Source organism: Falco rusticolus, chromosome 9, assembly GCF_015220075.1.
Source record: "Falco rusticolus isolate bFalRus1 chromosome 9, bFalRus1.pri, whole genome shotgun sequence".
Taxonomy (NCBI): Eukaryota; Metazoa; Chordata; class Aves; order Falconiformes; family Falconidae; genus Falco; species Falco rusticolus.
The window spans coordinates 44613680-44633337 of NC_051195.1; the positions used below are offsets into that span (position 1 = coordinate 44613680).

Here is a 19658-nt window from a genome sequence, read left to right on the forward strand (position 1 = left end):
AATATTAGAAACAAAAAAAAAAATAAATTCGGAAGGTGCATTTTTCAATGCAGTTGCAGGTTTAAACCTCTCCAGGAGTCCACAATTGTTTGCAGCCTCCAGCTCCCAACTCATCTAAGCTCAATGGCCCCCAGCACCTTATAAAGCCTCCGGGATTTTGCTATCCTGACATTCACAGCTGGGCGCTCTGGCTGTGCTCAGTGCTGCATTCAAAAATCAGGAACAATTCTCATTGCCCTCCCAGGCAGTTCACCTCCAACTGCAGCCCCTGGGCTATGAGCCAAGCCAAGAGGCAAGCCAGCCAGCTGTCTCCCTTCTCCCGGGCCTGAGAGCAAGCAGTGCTCTCGCCAGTTGCTGCGAGGATGAGGTCAGTCTCCCCTCAACGCTAAAAGCTCTGCTTGAAAAATTGTTGAGCTAGCAGGAACTGCCACTTCTGTTCTACCCGTTTCCTGTTATTAGATAAAACGGCATCAGAGGGCTGAGCTCCTGCTACCCTGGGGCTTCTGCCACGTTAGTTACTGCTACAGCCACTGCCTTCAGCAGGTGAATACTGGCACATCTCGATTTCAACAGGAGCCAGGGCACAGCATGAATTATTTGTGGTAAGGCTGACCTATTTAACAGCAGAAAGACAGCATTCATTCCAGCCCAGATTCCCCAGAGGCTGCTGGTGTCACTTTACCCCACGGGATAATACAACCCTGTTGCTATCTCTGGGCATCTCGGCTTGCGAGGGGGTGTGGAGGCAAACTGTCCTCGGCTGCTCCTGCCATGCTCTCAGCATCTCTCTTGGAGGACAAGTGCCACTTTCACATCTCTTTCAGTGTAAACTACTCCTGGCCCACAACTGGCTTCTACTGACCAGCTTTGATCAGTGTTTTGTGACCACCACAGACAACATACATAAGAAGTGGAGCAGAGTGAACCCACAGGGCCTTGAAAAAACTGAAAGTCACGGCTGGCAGCTCCGTTTCAGGAAGACGAGGGCCAGAGGATGCAAGCAGTGTTTGCAGGGTGGTGGCCAAGTTCTGCAGCTATTCAGGATGCCTCTCAGCACAGCTCCTTCTAAGCTCTTGTAGTCTCTAATACTGGCTCCCATCCTCCATACACAGACCAAGCCAGCCTATGAAGGGGTATTCCACATCGAGAAGATGCTGAAGTCTTGGTGACACTTTTCTGTAAACCATCTCAGAATCACAGATCTCCACCGCATCTTTGCAGACCTTACCTTTGTCTGCCAGAGACAGCGTGCTGTTAAAGTACTGCTCCTCCACGGTCCATGCTGTGTCATTGATCTTGTTAGACACCCCACAGGATCCAACACAGCTCACCTTGATGGCTGTTGAGAAAAAGCACACACATAAGCACCGGCAGAAAGCAAAACCTCAGGTTCAGGCTTGCTTCAGGTACTGTATATGGACTTGTGCAGCAGTGCCTCATGAAAACCCATACAGGGTGGAAAAATGGAGCAAAGGAATCAGGTCATGCTTTCATTTCAGAAGCACGTTTTCCCCTTACTCACAGCACTATTGCACACTCCCTGCTACCCCCGTGCTATTCCCAGGTATTATCACCTTTCAAGTCCTCGAGCTGGCCTCCTTGCACTGTGAAAGCCTTTAACAGCAGTGATTTCAGCTCCCTGAGCAGCAACCCTCTCTCTAGTTTGTCCCAAATGAAGCAATATCCCCCTTCCCGATATGCGCATCAGCCTCGGTGCTCAGGCTGACAGCAGAGACCTTTGTGGCAGTGATGCTCTCCTATACGCATGGCTGTCACATTCCAGACTGGGATGAGTGGCAGTGGGCTCTGCTACCTCCCACCACACAAGTATCTGGGCATCCCAGCAAGTGTCCCACCATCCCTGCAAGGAGAGATACATTGGCACGAGCCCGTTAGCCTGCTAAAAAAGGTGTACAGCCCTGTCCGCAGCAGCAGCAGAGAGCTGGACCCCCCAGTACAGCCTGAACAAGCTCAGCTGCTGCTTGAGTTCACAGCCCACCCACCCTCACAAGGACATCCCCAGCTCGTGGGACACTGCTCCCATGTCCCGGGGTCAGCCTCTGCTTCAAAGGACTGCAGCAGAAGCACTTTGGCCATTAACGCTCATCCTTCACCAGGACCTCCAGTCACGTTGATAAGCATGTTGCTTCTCAGCAGCCAGACACCACTTCAAGTGAGTGGCTTCCTCCTCCTGTTAGAGACACAGGGCTCTCAGCAAAGCCACACAGCGAGGTCTGGAAGTATCTGACCCTCCCAAAGCAAGGACAGTAATCTAAGCTATGTTTGTGTCTTGCCATGGGAAAGTCACCCCAGAGCTCACCCTGTGGCAATGAGCTACGTGGCTTTCAGAAGAGGTACCCACAAGACATTTTCAGTTAGTCTTGGCCAATTCATGGGAGGTTGAAATCGAGCTCTGATGTCGACACTGCACCTTAAGAGACAGACAAACGCGACAGACTGGCCTTGGTGCACAGCACAAGATGATCTGCTGTGCTACCCCCACGCAGGGAGGACGCAGGCAGACCTGTCGAGACACAGACTGGGCCTTCAGGGTTGTCCCAGCCTGAACATCTCCTGTCCTGATTCTCACCAGGTTTTGCAACAGCTTTAATGGATCCCACAGAATTCCCTCCCCAGATTTGCCAGATGAACAGCTCTGCTGGCAGGAAGGTGGCAGGCGCTACCAGACAGACTCTTTTCCCATTTCACCCATCTGCTCCCTTGTATTCAAGCCACATCTCACAGGAAGCATCTCCCTGGGAGAAAGGTGGCCAATTTGCGTTGGCTTCGGAGCTCTCCCCCTCCCCACTGCACAAGCCTTCTCAGCCATGCGCATCTCACCACCTCCACCCACCTACCCAGACACCAAGGGCTGCAAGTGATGCTGCTTATAGCCACCTCAAACAGCTCTCCAGAGCACCTGCCTGGCCAGTGTGAGCTTGTCCTCCACACCGACTCAAGACAGGGTGGAAAGAAACCCAAACCCAGCCCTCTTTGCAAGGGGAATGCACAGCCCTTACCTCAGACCCCTTACTGGTGCTTTGCTACATGCATTCAGGCAGAATGGTCTCCTCAGGGCTTAAAAGCCTCTAATCCCACAACGAAGAACAGCCTCCCCCGTCAGATCTCCTGCCATACCTTCACGGCCTGATCACGACTTTGAATACCAGAGCCGGTTGCAGTCAAAGTGCTGTTTTATCTCAAGGGCAAAGGATAAGCAGCTCCAGATGCCAACTCTCATTAACCAAACATCAATACAGAAGCAAGACACGCTGGCTCACTTGTTTTGTGTCTGTGATGTGCATCGGCACTTCCAAGGCAGGGGGAGAACAGGAGAGCGTGGCCCACAACAGGAGCTGCCCACATCACGGCACACAGCCCACCCGGTCTGAGCAGACACAGGACCCCTCTCAAAGCAAACCACCACACCGAACCTGCCTGCGCACCCCCGGGTGACATCCAGTCCTCTTCTGCCAGCTGGCAGAGCCAAAAATCACATAGGGGTCTCAGCACCAGAAGGAGCAGGGAGTGGTTTCAGTAGGGTGGCAGCCTGTGTACTCACACGCTGGTACCAGCTCTCACGCTCCCACCTTGGACATCCCACCACATGTTTGGGCTCACAACAGGCCTGTCCTGCTCTGAGTTAGCACAGACAGCTGCTCCACTCCCACATTTTCACATGGGGGAGATGCGAGTGAGAAAAGCCCAACCAAGAACTGGGGAACGCTCGCATCCTTCAGGAGGAACAGCCCCTGAACAGCTCCCCCCCAGCCTCCCTTCGCCACAGAAGTTTACAGATCACCACCATCTGTTGCAACGCCCAGATAAGGGGATGATGGCCTTGAATTCAAGCCCAAGCCCGCTTGCTGCATTGCGGTGCTGAGGCATTCCTGTTCCTGGGAGGCAGGTGGGTGGGCATGTTCGAACACACACACATGTTATGGCCATCTCCCTTCCCACGGCAGACAGAGACTCAGCAACCAAAGGCAATGGGTTTGCAGCCTGACACTTGGAGCCAACCCTTGCCTGGTGGTCCCTGCTGCGATTGTGGACCCCCCCTATAACCCCCCATCAAAGCTAAAGTCCTTATCTAAAAGTCTCACTGCAGCTAGATAACGAGCTCTCTATAGCAGGCACAGGAGCTGCCAGCTCCCAGGCTTCTCAGTTAACCACTGACACCCCAAACTGGTGTGGTCACAGCCAGCCTCTGCCTACAGAGGAGGGATGGTCCCTGGAGGAAGAGCTCTGGGGTTCTCAGGGGTCCCAGTCCCACATCCCCACCGAGGACAGCCCTCTCTAGCCATGTTCCTGACCGCCACACTCCCTGGGGCTGCCATTCCCGGTGCGTGAGGGCAAGCAAAGGGGCAGAAAGCTGAAAAGCTTGAAAACAACTCCATAGCAATGGAAAAACTCTTCCCTTTGCGCTCTCCAAAGCCGCTAGCGTACCATTACCAGGCTCACCAAGTCATGAGATGTAGGACAAGCCTTGGAGCAGTTCAGGTGGCAGAGGATTTGTTGTGGAGCATCCTCTCCAACCTGCTCCAGAAACATGAGTTCTCTCTGCCTCACTGGGGGAGAAACGGAGCAGACGACAGCTCTGAGCTTACACATTGCCCTGCAGCAGAGCTATGGCCAGATATGGGGATCACGTGTCCCAGCTCATCCCCCTGGCTCCTGGAAGTGCCAGTGGACTAACTCACTCCCCCTCGCCAGCCAGCCCCCCACAGGGTGGGCAATGCTGGGGGGAGCCTGAGAGCCCCCCCATTTCACCCCCACAGCAAGCCCCAGCAGGAAAGCCTGGCAGCTGCAGGGTTCATTTCCCCCCAGGTTATCTAGGAGGTTTCAGAGGTGCCCAGTTCAACAGGTCAAACCATTCATCTTATTCCTAACCAGGTTCTGGAGCACCTAACCGTGTCAGCCTCTCCATGAGCATCCCATGGGCAAAGCAGGACACTGGGGACCTGCCCAGCTACTGTGTATGGACTCCTGCCCACAATCAGGAGGAGGGCAAGGGGCAGCTGACAGGCACAACTCGGGCACGTGGGCCGCTGCAAGCTCAAACCAGCATTGGTGGGCCAGGTCTGGCAAACCAGCACCACTGGAGCTGCTGCAACTGGAGCCAACTGAGGTGCAAAGCTTGTCAGCCTGTCAGGAGGCTAAACGTGCTGAGCCTTCCCAAGGAAATCTCTGTGCCAAGCTGCAGATAGAGCAATTAAAGGTTACTACATCAGAACAGGCCAGTTCCAGTTACTAGAAACCCATTAAAAATGTCTCTAGAATCCAGTGCTACCAGCGGCCCCAGTTAATACACTCTTGCTCCATGTTTATCCAGGCTGCTTTGAATAAATACAGTCAAAATAAGTCAAAAAACTGTACGGGAAGTGGAAGGGGGAGGCAAAGAACAGCAAGCAGAGAAGAAAAGCATTATGAAGCCATGTAGAAGGCAAGAGCCCTTCACCCCTGCAGTCCCCCAGGGATTCAGGGAAGCAGGCAGCTTCACATCCAGCCAGACACATCTTTAGCAACACGCTACAGCACGTGCCAAATGCTGGAAATAAAAGGAGACAGCTCAGCCATATCCATCTCTGCATGAAGTAAAAATAGAGATACCAGGAGCTGGGCACGTCTGCCTTCTTCCAAGGTGATTTAAGGAGAGCAGCCATAGACTTCAAATTACTTTTTCTGGTGACCCAGTAAGATGGCCTTCAGTGGGGAGCTGGTGTTGCATCACAGGCAAGAGGAAAGCTGAGGACAGACATCCCCCTCCCCTGCCAGGGGCAGGCTGTGTGTGGACAACCCTGCTGCCAAAATCCAGTGACGTGCTGAGCAAGCAATGTCTCACCGGCCACCCTGCACTTAGCAGCAGCAGGGCCAGTCCCAAGTGACCACCCCTGGCTTCAAGTCGCTTCTGTGTCACACACCTGCTGCAACAGGTACAGGCAACAGACAGCAGCAGCGGGCAGGAGGTGCTGACAGCTTGGTTGGTTTGGGTTTTCTGGGGTGGGGAAGGGAAGCAGCAAAAACCATGGAGGGTGGTGGCTGTCGCATTTGGCAGCATCTTATGCAGGACAAACGGACTGTCCCGTCATTCCCCTTCCTCAGCAAGGACAGCCAAAGAGCTGGCGACTGAGCTCTGAAATGGCACTTAGGAAAAAAAAAAAAAAGCCCTGGGCTTTTGCCAGCTGAAGCCTGCTTGAGTCAGCACATGGCCCCAGCTGTGTGTTGGACCCGGAGGCTCCAGCCGTCCCTGCTGCAGAGAAGGAGGCGCCCAGCCCTGTGAGAAAGGGACGAGATGGATGGCAAAGCCACCCTGTGCATCTGTAGTGACCGCACACAGCACAGCGGACCGGGGCGCACATTTGGAATGGGCTCAGAGGGTACCTGGGGACTGAGACACCCTTTGGGAAACTTGCGTGGGACTGGATCCAGATAACGGGGGAGAAGAGGCAGAGGAAGCACTGTGGGAGACAAGTGAGTCTGCATCAGAGAAGTCTTCATTTCATGGAAACCTGCCACGGGAAGCCAGATCCCCCCTTCCTCATCCCCCTCCATCAGAGCCTCGGCAGGCAGCTGTCAGCACGTTTTAATTAGATTTCCTCAAGCTGCCATCTGTACATCCAGAGCATCCCATGAGCTGGGAACGAGCCACCTCTCCCCCGCCCTGGCCCTGCATGCCCCAGGGGTCAGAAACAGCCCTGGGAGAAGGGGATGATGGATGGCCCTGAGCCCCAACCACTCCCTGACCGATGGCAGCGGGGATCTGCCCTCGACAGACTTCATGGGCTGTCACAGTGGCAGCAGGAGGCCACCTCAACACACAGCTCCACCTTCGAGTGAAACCTCTGGGTTCAAGAAAGATCACGAGTTTTGGTATGCCCTGAGGTCTTCTGGCCCTGTAAAGCCCCTGCCCTGGATCTGGATGAAGATGATGGGTTTGAGGTTACCCACACTGCCAGTAAAGTGGGACCAGATGGTACTGGGAAAACAGAAAGCCTGGGAGACAGCAAGAACCACAGACAGAGCAAGTTAGTCTCAACTAGTTTGTAGAGACTGGGCAATTCCTAGAAAAGCTCCCTGGAAAGTGGACACCAAGGACACTGAGAACCTGAAGAGGGGCAGGATGAGGCCTTTGTACTGATGGCATTTACACAGCAACACACCAGTACAATGCCGGACACAAAGGGTTCAAGTCTGCTAAGCAGGAAGGCTGGATGCTCACAAGATATGCTACTCCCTCAGCACCCAGCCCTCATGCACGAACATACTGAGACACTACTAATTAAACCAGCAGCTCCTAATTAATTCTCAGCTGTCCCCATCCTTCTGGGTCCATCCTGTCAGTTCTCAGAGACACAAATAGTCTTGAGCATTTCACAAGCCAGCGAGGCGTGAGCAGAGCTTACACCAAATGCTAGAGGCAGCAACGAGTCTGGCACGAGGTTAAGGATTGTCTGGGAAGGTTTTAATCTTCTTCCTTCCCAAGAGCCCAGCGCAGGGGCAGAAAGGGGATTCGGCCTCTAATGTGGATGGAGAAGAGTTGTCTAGAAGAGTAGTTCATGCTTTCCGTCTCAACTCAAACCCAAGCCCACAGCCAGGCTCTGGGAGGCGAGTTATCTGGAGCTGACACACATTGAGCAGCATCTCCCACACCAGCAGCAGCCTCGAGCACACAAAGGACTTGGCAGTTGCTCCCTGTGACCCAGGGGACATCCCACCTCCCACAACCAACCAGCCCATCACACAAGTCACACCTAATACAGCTCTCCACTCTGAGGCTGCAGACCGGCTCCCAGCAAAATACTGTGTTGTTGCCACAGTTTGACCCATCTTTGTCCCTGTGCAGCTGGCTGCGGGCAATGCTCCTGCCACACATCAGCCCAGCTGGAGCTCAGGACCACCCTGCAGATCCCTCTGCAGTGACACAAGCTTTGACATCATTTAGCCTCCAGGAGCAAGATCTGCTGCTCAGCCATTTCTTCCTCAGGTTGGCATTTGCCCTCTGCACCCTGCAAGAGGCTGGACCAGCCAAATGACTCACAGCCATGGAAGGGACAGTCCCTCCCTTCCTGGCTCTGACCTTTCAGTGAGCTGATTTCCAGGACAGCAGAGCCAGCCCTGCAAGCCCAAACTAAGCAAAACCCATCCTAAGGGCTGGGCCACAAGTACCTCTTCTCCCTGGCTGTAGCAACAGGGCTGTATCTGCCTGCTGTCAGGCTCTAGCAGGAGGACGCCGCTGGGTCTCCCACACGACCTGCAGGAAGCCCAGACCCACAAACGCAGCCCCACACTGCAGGAACCAGCTCCTCAACACAGCCGGTGAAAACTCCACCTGTACCAACAATGAGGGAGCAACAGCTCTACTAGGAAGGCAGAGCGCCCACAGCCATTATTTTGGCTGTGCACGAGTTATTTTAGCCAGAGTCCAACGTGAGGAGTGGCACGTTCACACAGGTAGTATCGACACATGGAGGATGTCCTCATTCTAGCAAATGCAGAAGTCTCCAAAGGGAGACTGGGCAGGTGTGTGCCTGTAGAAAAGCAAAGCAACAAATCTTCTCAGAGTCCTCCCCCAGGCAGGTTGATCCTCTCCGCTCTTCAAGCAGTTTCTTCCATCAGGTTGAGAGCAACAGGGAAACCTATACTTTCCAGCTCTTCCCCAGAGTAAGAGGTCAACATACACCCCAAGAGGAGAAAGCAAACTGTTGGGTTCCCGTTTAGAACAAACTCCTGTTCAAACAGAAGGCTCCTCTCCCTTGTAGAGCTGACAGGTTTATTTATAGCATCACAGTGTTTTATCAGCACGTTGGCTGCCCTCAGAGGAAGGGGTCATCTCAAACATCTGGAATGAAATCCCCAGCTGAGCACATTTAACAAGCCTGTCTTTGCACATGTCAGGCTGTGGGTGGAAAACTCACTGGCAAACAAGGCCACACGGGCTGTGGGAGGGGGATGCCCACATGCCACAAAGCCTGTGCCTTGGATCTGCCAGTCCTGCTGCCAAAGGCAACAGCAGCTCCTTAGCAACAGGCATCAAACACTGTGGCATCTGTGTGGACCAACAGGCTGCACCCTGTCCTGCCCTTCACCCCGATGCCCACCACATCACTGCTGCCTCAGCCACCTCACTGCTCACCAAACGTGCTCCAGAGAGGACTCCCCCAGCATCCCTTCTCCAGAACTGCCTCTTGCAAAAAAAGGACAAGTTTGGGGTTTTTTTTTTAAGCTTCAGATTGATGCAGGTCCTAGCACCGTGACAACCCAACAGCCTGGGAAGAGAGGTGTGGGGAATGGGGTTACTCTGCCTTGAGAGCCCACAAGGACAGAGGTGGCTGCACCGTCACAGCCAGATAGCACAGAGCCCATGCGCGCAGCCTGGCAGGGGTGTACAGCCACACAGCTGTCCCTGCCCTCACCGTGCCACCTACCCTGGCCTCCCCACTGCAGGCACCAGCGCCAGGCTGCCCACCAACGCACCATGGCCTTCCCACAGGACAGCCCGGGCTGGACCAGGGACAGGCAGCATCCCTCATTAGTGGCTACAGAGAAAGCAGGGAAGAAAGTCGTACCTCGGACCCATTTTGGGAGCCCAAACTCTTGCCCCATCCTAAAGAGGTAGCACGGCCCTGCAGAATTGCTCCATGCAACACCTGCTGCCACACACAGGGCTGGGTCAGCGACGCCAGCCCTTGGGTCCTTGTGCAAGGAGAGCAACCACACACCACCACAGCGTGCCGAGGGACCAGCCTCTCCCTCCCAAGCCACGATGGCATATGCAGACACCCTGTGTGCTGGGAACAGCCAGAGCAGACAGCAGTACAGGAGGCACTGCGAGAAACTACGGATTTGGCAGTAAGAGGCAGATCTCACAGCTGACTACGAATATCCCCATGCCAGCCACCCACCTCAGCCACACTGCCAGCACTCGCTGCCTCCTCTCCTAAGATCTATTCCTCTGAGTATCAGTGGGGAAATGCAGAGAGGTTGCAGAGGAGCAGAAGGCTGGTGGAGATAGCTGCAGCGTTTCATGTGGATCTTCAACCACTCTGCTGTGTGAAGCCAACTTTCAAGCTCAAGAAACGTCTTTCCTTTCTACTTCTCTGGACTGAAATTCAAAGGGGAAAACTCTGACCTGTTTAGAGACCAGCATGCCTGTCCTCCTTCTAGAGCTATGCTTGAGGCTCGCTTCTGTTTGCCCCATCCACGAGACAGCCGTCTGTGCTTTTACTAGGACAAGACAAGCTCCAGGCCGGGCTTGTAGCAAGTCAGACACCGGCAAAGAGGAGCTCAGCTTGTTACCCAGCAGATCTCTGCAAATAACATGACCTGTCACTGCCTGCGCTCCCTCCTTCTTGCCCAGCGCTCGGTACAGCTCGGCATAGCCCAGGTGCAGCCCAGCTCCTGGTCTCATCCTTGCCACGCTGCCCCGAGCAGCTACACCCAGCTCTGCGGGGCTGCAGGCTGCCTGCCAGCACCAGCACCTCCCAGCAGCACATGCTGCCAGCTTGGTACAGAAACATCTCGTATTTAGGATCTCAGTGAGGTCCAGGAGAGTTTTACTTACAATCCCCTGAACAACACAGATCCTAATTCACTGCCAGCCTTTTCAGGGGACCTGGGCCACTTAAACTTGCTATTGTGAGCCCTGGACAATGCGAACATAAGCAAGCTGTGCTCTTCAAAGAAAAAACAAGGCTGTACACACATAAGCACTCAGAGCATCTTAATCTTCAATGTTTGGCCCCTAGAACAGCCCTGTAGGAGGAGAATGCAGGTCCCAGATGCCCAATGTGGAGCAGAGCCAGCAGCTCGCCCCAGCTCACAGGAATGCTGACGGACACCAGGACTTGCCAGCACTCAACACTTCAGCCAGCCAGGGACCACAGCCACTCTTCCTCAGGCTGAGCAGCACTGAAACAGAAGAGCAGAACCTCTTTTTTTATAGCTTGCCCAAAGTGAAGTAGGTTTCCACCCAGCACTTAACACTACTTTAGGCCAAAGCAGTTATGATATTCCCGTACACTTGACTTGGCTGTCTAAAAAAGGAAGAACCAGGCAAGAAACCCCACCACAGTCCACCACACAGTGCTGCAGGTCCCAGGAGGCTTTTGCTGGGTGTGTTAACACCAGTCAGGTTTACGCTGTAACAGACTGCCCCTTTAAATTCATTCACAAATTTGATTGTTCTTTGCCAGCAAGTGCAAAGCCAGGCATCTTCTCCCACCTCGCTGGCAGAACAAGCCAGCGATTCACCTGATACAAGGAGCAGCCAGCGAGGCTGAGCTCTCTGATGTCCTGGGAACACACCTCTGTTTGCCACCACTTCCAGCGCTCTGCTCTGTTCTTCCCACATCTCAGAGCAGGTTCAGCGAGCTCTTCCCCCCAGACAGCCCCTCTGCTCCCACCGCAGGAGCATCACCCCTCCACACTGGGTGCAAAAGCCACTGAAGGCAGATAAATAGCCGACTGATCAGGTTTCTCTACTTACCACAAAGAGGTTGATTCACCAGAGCCTACTCCCTTCTCAGGCTCTTTCTAAATAAAGGCTTCAAAGACTTCTGGAAATTCATGCTTAACAGGCTTACTGTAATGCCCGGGTACAAGGGCTCCTGTGGGCCAGACTCTGCTGCAGGACTGCGTCATGCTCATTTTCTTCTGAGACTCCCCGATACACTTGTCTAGGAGTTAAGGCTACAATAAGTCTTGTTGGCTGATGCTCATTTTGGCAGATCCTCACTGCCACCCACAACACAGCTCTCCCAGTCTTTTCAGCCACGGCCAGCCCTGCAGATGCAATGCAGATGCTCAGGAGAGGAGGTGACGCCCCTCCATCACCTCCTGGGGCTCAAGGGATGGATCCCAGGCACAAACTCCCCAGTACCTGGCCTCCGTCCTGAGAAAAGAACACTTGCAAAGTCAGCTCAGGACCCAGTCAGCCAGGAAAAGGTCTGTTACAGGCTGGACAACCCCCACCACGTGCACCTGGGGCTGAAAGGATTCAGCAGAGACAATATTGCCATAACCAGGCATCCTGAGCAAGCCTCCGCCTCCAAGGCACTGAGAAGGACTAAAGCAGCAAGTTCAGGACTGCTCAGCCACCCTGGAAACAACAGTTTCAGCATGAGGGGTTGGAGCCCGCATACAAGGAGAGAAGCCAAGAGCACGGGGGACAAGCAACCACGCATAACTGCACCAAGGCCCGTCCACCCTGCGGCCACCCCTCCTTCAGGTGCTAAACTCGTGAGTCAGCAGCTAGAATTTGCTGAGACACCTCCAATCGTCTGCTTCAGCGCTGCTGCAGCTCCCAAGCACAAGCCCGAAGCCAACTCACCTCCCCCTAGCAGGAGAGGTTTCAAGTGCCTTTTCCTTAAGAGTAAAGCAGTAAAGCAACCCTGCGTTTTCGTGAGCCCTCATTTCACCCGGGTAGCAGCGCAGGCAGGTCCTCCAGTGGGGAGGGAGGAAGGCACAGCATGGGATGGCATGACAGGAGATCCCAGCCACCATGCCTCACCTGCTCCCCGCTGAAGACTTCATACGCCACACCGAGCTCTCGAGTATTGCTTTCACACGTCTCAACTGTCAAGAAATCCCCCCGCCCCACCATCTCCAGAGAAAGCAGCCAGAATCCACTTCATTCTGCATAATAGCTGCTCCTATGATTTTCTTTGATGCCATTCAATACAAGCAGCTGGATTCTCTATTTATAGCAAGATCATCAGTTTGGAAGGACAACTTAGGTTCTTGTTATTACCACAGCACCAGATACATAACAGATCTCTGCTATGCGAGGAGGGCTACAAGTTGGTACGACAGTCCCTGTGGCCAGGCTGGACACCTCCAGAGGTCCAAGCAGACAGAAAATGGAGCATTTGTGACCGAGAGCTGCACCCTGGACCTGACATTCAGTCCCGTGCTGACACTCCCCATCAAGGCGGCACCAATTCATTCCCGCACACATGGAGCTTTCCTCCCTGAAGACGCTGCCTTCCGAGCTAGTTTTATTCAAGTGTTATTGTAGGGAGCATGTGGGATTCAGGCAGGCGCATTTGGGAGGGAGGGACAGCAAGCTGCAGCAGCATTGTTACTGTTGGCCTGAGTTGCTAAAGCCAGAACGACCGAGCACGGTTCCGTCAGCAAGAACAAAAGATTGGAAGTTATAAGCATTAGTGCTCCAGAAATGATTCATTCTTCTTGGAAACAGCCTTTTTGCTACCTACAGATATGTGATAAGCTCCACTTTTAATCAAGGTTAAGGTGCTCAGAGGTCAGGGTGTTTTTAAACTAGGTGTTCAAATTATTCCAGGCTGGCACTAGCTTGTCACCCTCACCTTGATGAGAGGGTCAAAAGTAGCGTCCACCCTTATCTCAGGACACCCCCCATATCCTCTCTGCTGCCATCACCCAGCGTCTCAAGGTCCTGATACACCTGTGGGAGTTAGCTCAAGGCATTCAGTTCAATCACAGGGCTCTGACCCACCCCTTCAAATGGTCCCTGATGCTGGACAAAGTGGTTCCCAGCCACAGCTACCCACCTCCTGGTGTAAGTCCTCTGTGCACAAGCTTATTCACAGCAAAACCCCCAGCTCACACTTGACGCCGGCACCTCACCAGCTAGTTTTAACTGGCCATCAATGAGACTTGGGGGATGTGGAGTTGCTGTTAAAAAGCCATCTTGAGGAGAGAGAAGCCTGCACATCTTTGTGGTCTGAAGCCATTTCACCTCCTGTTTCAGATCCTGGACATGACACAGGGACTCTGAGCACACACAGGCACAACTGTGCACAAGGTAAAACTCTCAAGACCGGCCCTTTGCTCATTTTCTCCTCTCCTAAGCAGTTTGCACTTTTACACAAGAGATGGGAAGAGCAACAGATTTTAAGAGCAGCACAAAGAGGTAATTAACTTCCACAGCAATCCCTGTTGCCAGGCTTCAGAGGTCACAACAGTAGCCTAAAGGCTGTGTGCTGGATATCTCAGCAATCAGCCCTCAAGAACAGAGGCACCAAACCAAAACCCAGCCCCTGGCATGCTTGCCAGGCTGTTGCAGAAGCAGCTGCCCTGAGCAGGAGGAGTAAAGACTTGCCCCAGTGCCTGGCAGAGCACCTTTCTCTACGCTTTTGCACAGGTCAGGTCTGCAGCAGCCCCGCAGCACAACCCAACCAACCCATTGCCCTTCTTCTCTTGGAAGAGCCCAAGCGTCACCTCCTTCTCCAGACAGCAGATGGTCTGCATGCCCACCCTACTCTTTCTGGCTGTCAGTGCCTCTAGCAAGACTGTGCCAAGTCAAGTGACAGCTATGTGTCCTCTACAGACGTATTTCCTCTTCCCCACGGATGACTTTCAGCAAAAGGTATTCCACAACATGCTATGAGCAGAGCATGCCTGTCCATGCACACACACCTCCTCTGGCAGAGGGGCTAGCCCCAGCCATCATCCTCCTCAGCTGCTCCTCCTCGCCCAACCCTGCCTGCAGGGCCATGCCAGGGATGGGGAGCTGCCTCCGGAGGAGAGGGATGGAAACCCACAGAATTCCTCCTCCCAGCCAGGAAGCCTCCCTGCTGCTTACCTGACTCCAGCCCTGAAAGACAAGCTACATCTCCGACAGCCCTGCACTGCTGCTGGGAAGGAATAAGCACTCACACCCCGTTTGTCACACTTGGAAGCAAATCAGACAGACAGAACTCTGCTCCACTTGTTCTCCCATTTTGTTAAACAAGAGATGGGAGGCCGCAGCACGTCTCCTCGCCAAGGAAAGCAGCAAGCAGAGTTTTTCAGATGAGCACAAGTGGTGCGCGGGCGGGGGGAGCAGCAGAGAGAGGCACACACTGCAGCGACAAGAGACACAAAACAATCTCGTGATTAGTTATTAACTCCAGAGGAGTTGGAGCTCTAGCAGCAAGCCAGCCAGGAGAGCAAAAATCCCTCTTTTGTTCCACAGCCTCAGACAGACTTGGCCACACAGCTCCCTGCTGTCTCACTCCAGACAATGAGAAAAGAAAGTTAATCCACTTTGCCTACAGCAGGAGCCATCCAGCCTGCTGGAGCGATGCTGCAGAACGATGTATGAGCATTCCTGCACATCAGTGCCAGCCTCCCCTCATGCTGGCACCCACCGCTGCTAGCGGATGCCGGATGGCTCAAGGACCTCACCGGGCACTGCCTATATCGCCAGGGGCAGCAACAGCTTTGAATCCGCTCCTGCCTTCCAAACCCACCGTGCCCTTGCCCAGCTCTGCACTGCAGGCGCCGCGCTCCCTTCCACACTGCCACCCAAAGCGGAGACCAACCGTGGGGTTCCTCCCACCCCGATGATGTATAGGTGACCTTACACACCTACATTTACACCTAAATTTATACCTAAATTTCAAATCCACCTTTACAGAAGAAAAACTTCTGACTCAGGACAGAGCAAGCTTCAGACTATGAACCAGGGACCGAATCCATGCTTTGAACATCACTTTCCCAAGCAGCCCAAGCCACAGCCTTTCTGCAGGAACAGTATTCTCCTCTGTTTCAGAGGTCAGGTAGTAGAAAGGATTGTGGCCAACAGTGACCTTCAGTGTCACCTCTTCCCCTCGGGAACAGCACAGGTTACACACACAACAAAACCACCTTACATGTTAGCCAAACGCAAACTTCTTCCTACTGCCCTTCTAGGGAAACAGAAGCCATCTTTTAGTTCGGATACATACTTAGGTTTCAAGTGACCTGCTTTTCAAACCCCTTCTTCACCACCAGCCTTCTTGGTTCTCTGTATAAGAAGTAAGAAAAATTACTACATTTAAGATTAGAGAAGGAAATTATGATTCACAGGCTCTCTGCTCTGCAGAAATGGGAATTACGTACCTGGGTACTTCTAGAGCACGAACAGACATAGGTACTTCTGTCTGCAGCTTTGTAGTTCAGGGTAGTGATTTTAAAGTCAAGTCATCACTGCATAAACCTGGACAGCTAAATAATAGAGTAGGGAATAGCAAAGTGCTGAAATCTGCTCCAGAAAGCACTCGCAGGTTTCTTTAGTGACCCACAAGAGAGGGCTGTTATTTCAACATTACACTTCTGCCCGCATGAAGGCTTGCCGAATGGCAGGCAGCAGGACTGAAATAATCTACACGGGCCCTGGAAGCCGCAGAGTTGAGAGGAAAGTGCTCCAGCATCCCCGAGCAGCACCAGCCTTTGTCCCAGCACGCTCCTGCCAGCAACCGGGCCGCCTGCCCTGCTCTGAACAAACTTATTTCCCTTCTCCCTCCTCCCGAATTAACTCCCTCTCCAGCTGTCCCAGCGCCAGCTTCCTGTTAAGCTTAATTATTCTTTGTACACCGAGTTTGATGATTTACCCAGCAAGCCAGGCACAATGATTAGGAATTCTGCATTCCCATTAGCGCTCTCCCCCAAGGCTCAGAAGTTTTCCGGGAAGGACCTTAACCCCAGCACAGCCACAGGGAGAAGCATGCCACCCCAAATGGTCTGTGTGGGTCATCAAAGGGCAGTCAGTCATCTTTTGTGACACTGCCACAAGGCCAGCTGAAGGTGTGCTACGGAACAGCCTTTATTGCTAGTCAGCAGGGCTGACACAGAAGGCAGCGTAGGTGGAAGCATTTATGATCCCAAAAGGTGTGTCTCCAGTTACGCTTTCCTATGACCCAAGATTTCTTGGGTGGTTGTTTAGCAAGCTAAAAGCAGAACGAGCTTTGTTTGTTTGCATTGTCCACCTTTTAGAAGGTGCAATTTTCAAGAGCCATGAAACGAGTTACTCTGTGAAGTAGTCATCGGCAGGCTTGCTGGCATCTGTGATCTCAAAAACCACAACACAGAGAAGCCACCCCACCAGACTGGTCCAGCTCAGGAAATGGAAAGCACCATGCCGCAGTGCTGTGAGCCAGACCTGCACTGGGCGAGGACTTTGTGTCTTCTCCTTTGAGCTGTTTATTAATCTGAAAAGCCATAGCTGGTCACAGAGGTGTAGGTATACATACTGTATCAGAAAAGTTGATGCCACCCACCTCTCCTCACATCCCAGAGGAAAGCTACAGCGTGTCAGGGGTTGTCTGATTCCTCCCGTGCTGAGCCTGTGGAGCTCAATGGGGCTGACTAGTCCCTTTGAGACCTCTCCCCAGCAGGTTGTTGCCTGCTGTCAAACCAAGGAGGATGTTTCAGCAGCTACACAAGCCTCCTCCTCGGAGGGCAAGACACTTCCTTCAGCCAGAAGGAAGGCGAGAGGCCCCATCTGAGAGATCCCCAGCCCCAACGTGTGGGTTTAAACACCAGAACAGCAGGGAGGATGCACAGCAAGAAGTCACCCTTGTGCTCTGCAGATGCTGGCATCACATCCCAATGTGACTTATTCGGGCAGGTTCAGACACCAGTAACAGAAAGTTTTCCAGCCCAGCTGGTGGAGGCAACATGCAGGGACCTCAGCCCAACAGAGCTGCTCAAGTCACCTCTACACCAAGGCAGAAGGAACAGCCACACACAGCCCACCTCAGATTTTGGCTCCATACTTCTGCCCATTTTCCTAGAGCTCAACTGCCCCAGCTTCTTACTAAAATCCTTGCCCCAGCATCAAACACCAGATCCAACAGCAAAACCCCTCCTGGCTTCAGGGCTAATATTGATGCCAGACCCTGAAGCTTCACAGAGTCAAAGCAATAAGGAAGCAGAAAGAAGGTCTACAACAAAGAGACACCTTCTTCCTTCCCCACAATGATCAGGTGCAGCACACCAGGAAGCAAAGATCTGGTGTAGAGAGAACCTGGCTGCTCCCCTCCAAGATGGGAGCTGTAGAGGAAACAAAACAGTAAGGTGTAACTGTGGTCAGCTGGCTGTGCGAGGGGCTGGCACAACCGAGCCCTCCATGGCCAAACGCTCTCATCTCATCCAAAAGGCACCTTCAGGAACAGGCGTGGAAGTCAACGGGATGGGCCGAGGATGGAAGTCAGCCACACTTCGTTAAGAACATGTTTGCTGGGAGTAGTACATCTGGGAGTATCCTCCAAAGATAAACGCTGGACCGTGCAACTGTTTTGCTCTGAGAGGAGTGAAAGAGACTACAAGTCTGCACTTGTCCTAGATACCTTTTTCCTCAGGAAGCTTCCAAAAAGCTATTGCAGACAACGGGGAGAGCTGCTTGCAAAAGCAAGCCATAGGCAAGCGTATCCACCGTCACCCAGGCTGACGTCTCTGTTCAAGGGACTTTGCATTTTACAGTCTTCGGTTCCCCCCACCCCAACAATTTGTTATAAAGGAAGAAGTGTGCACATAGAAGCAAGCAAGACAAAATCCAGCAAACCAGTTTGCACTTCCACAGCATCGAGCACAAAAGTAACTTGGAAATGCGAATGACTTCCCTAGGGTGGGGGAACACATTCCCAGTTTGGAAAATCCAAACCGAGCAGCTCAGCTCAGCTCACCTCCCGACACACACACACGCTCCATCCCCATCCCCCTGCCCTAACACGCTGTACCAGCCGGGCCTGGGTCTCCCTCGAAGCAAGAGCCGCCCACAGCCCCCACACAGCGGGGGGCACTGCTGCCTCCCCGGCACACACAGCCTGGGTATCTCCCGAACCGGCACTTCCACAGCTCAGAACGTTCGTGTGAGACGTTACCAAACGCCTTCTCGCCGCGGAGCCGCCTGCAAACGGGTGGCTGCCGCCCTGCCGGGCACGGGCCGCCGGGACCCCCCGCCCCGCCGGGACCCCCCGCCCCGCCCCGGGGCCGACGCCACGGCGCTGCGGGCACCGGCGGGGGGCGCAGGTTCCCCCGGTGCCACCGCCCTGCACCCGCCGGCTCCGGCGGTGCCTGTGAGCCACCCTCGCCCTGGGTGTTTTTGGGGGTTTTTTTCCGGGGGTGCTGGTTTGTTTGCTTTTTTCATGGGAAAAAGTAAAAAGTAAGAGGGAAGCAAAGGAGAAAATACCCCCGCACAGGCGGCTCCTGCCCGTCCCGCAGCGGGGGAAGCGAGCTGCAAGCCCCGCAGCACCCGGGCCCCAGCACCGCCGGGGGGACGGACCCGGCTCCCGCCCGCGTCCCCCCCCGCCCCGGCAGCGGCCCCACGGGCGAGGGCAGCCCGCGCCCCCCGGCCCCGCGGCGGGAACCCGGCCCGGCCCCCCCCGGCCCCGCCGCCCGGAGAGGCGGGCGGGGGCAGCCACGGCCCCGGGGAGGCGGCGGGCAGGCCGCGGGCTCACCTCGGTACTGCAGCGAGCCCGAGAGGCGCACGGTGACGGTGCCGGCCAGCGGCTCGCCGGGGCTGTAGACGACGCGGCTGTCGCCCAGGCGGATCTCGAACAGCTGCACCTTCCCCATGGCCGCGCCGGCCCCACCGGCCCGGCCCGGCCCGCTCCGCTCCGCCGGCAGCGCTACCTGCCGCCCCGCGCCGCGCCGCGCCGGCCCTGCCCGCCCGCCCGCCCCGCCCCGCCCCGGCCCGCCCCGCGCGGGAAGGGCCGGCTGTGGGGCTGGGCTGTGAGGCCAGACTGTGAGGGAAGGGGCAGCTTGTGGGGCCGGGCTATGAGGGAAAGGGCAGCTTATGGGGCCGGGCTGTGAGGGAAGGAGCCGCTTGTGGGGCTGGGCTGTCTGGTTGGGCTGTGAGGGAAGAAGCCGGCTATGGAACAGGGCTATGAGGGAATAAGCTGGGTGTGGGGCTACGCTGTGGGGGAAGGGGCAGC

The 19658-nt window shown here is 54.5% G+C and overlaps 1 protein-coding gene across 2 annotated transcripts in view; it reads right to left on the reverse strand.

Annotated features, from left to right (window-relative positions):
• The window catches only part of ARRDC1 (arrestin domain containing 1), a 39966-nt gene extending 20594 nt beyond the window's left edge, over positions 1 to 19372 (reverse strand). For both annotated transcript variants that reach the window (XM_037400621.1, XM_037400620.1), the window contains exons 1-2: positions 19182 to 19372; positions 1229 to 1339 (exon numbers count right to left, since the gene is read on the reverse strand). In XM_037400621.1, the coding sequence (XP_037256518.1) occupies positions 1229 to 1339; positions 19182 to 19299 (229 nt within the window). In that variant the 5' untranslated portion in view covers positions 19300 to 19372. The remainder of the gene's footprint in view (positions 1 to 1228; positions 1340 to 19181) is intronic.
• Positions 19373 to 19658: the final 286 nt, after the last annotated feature.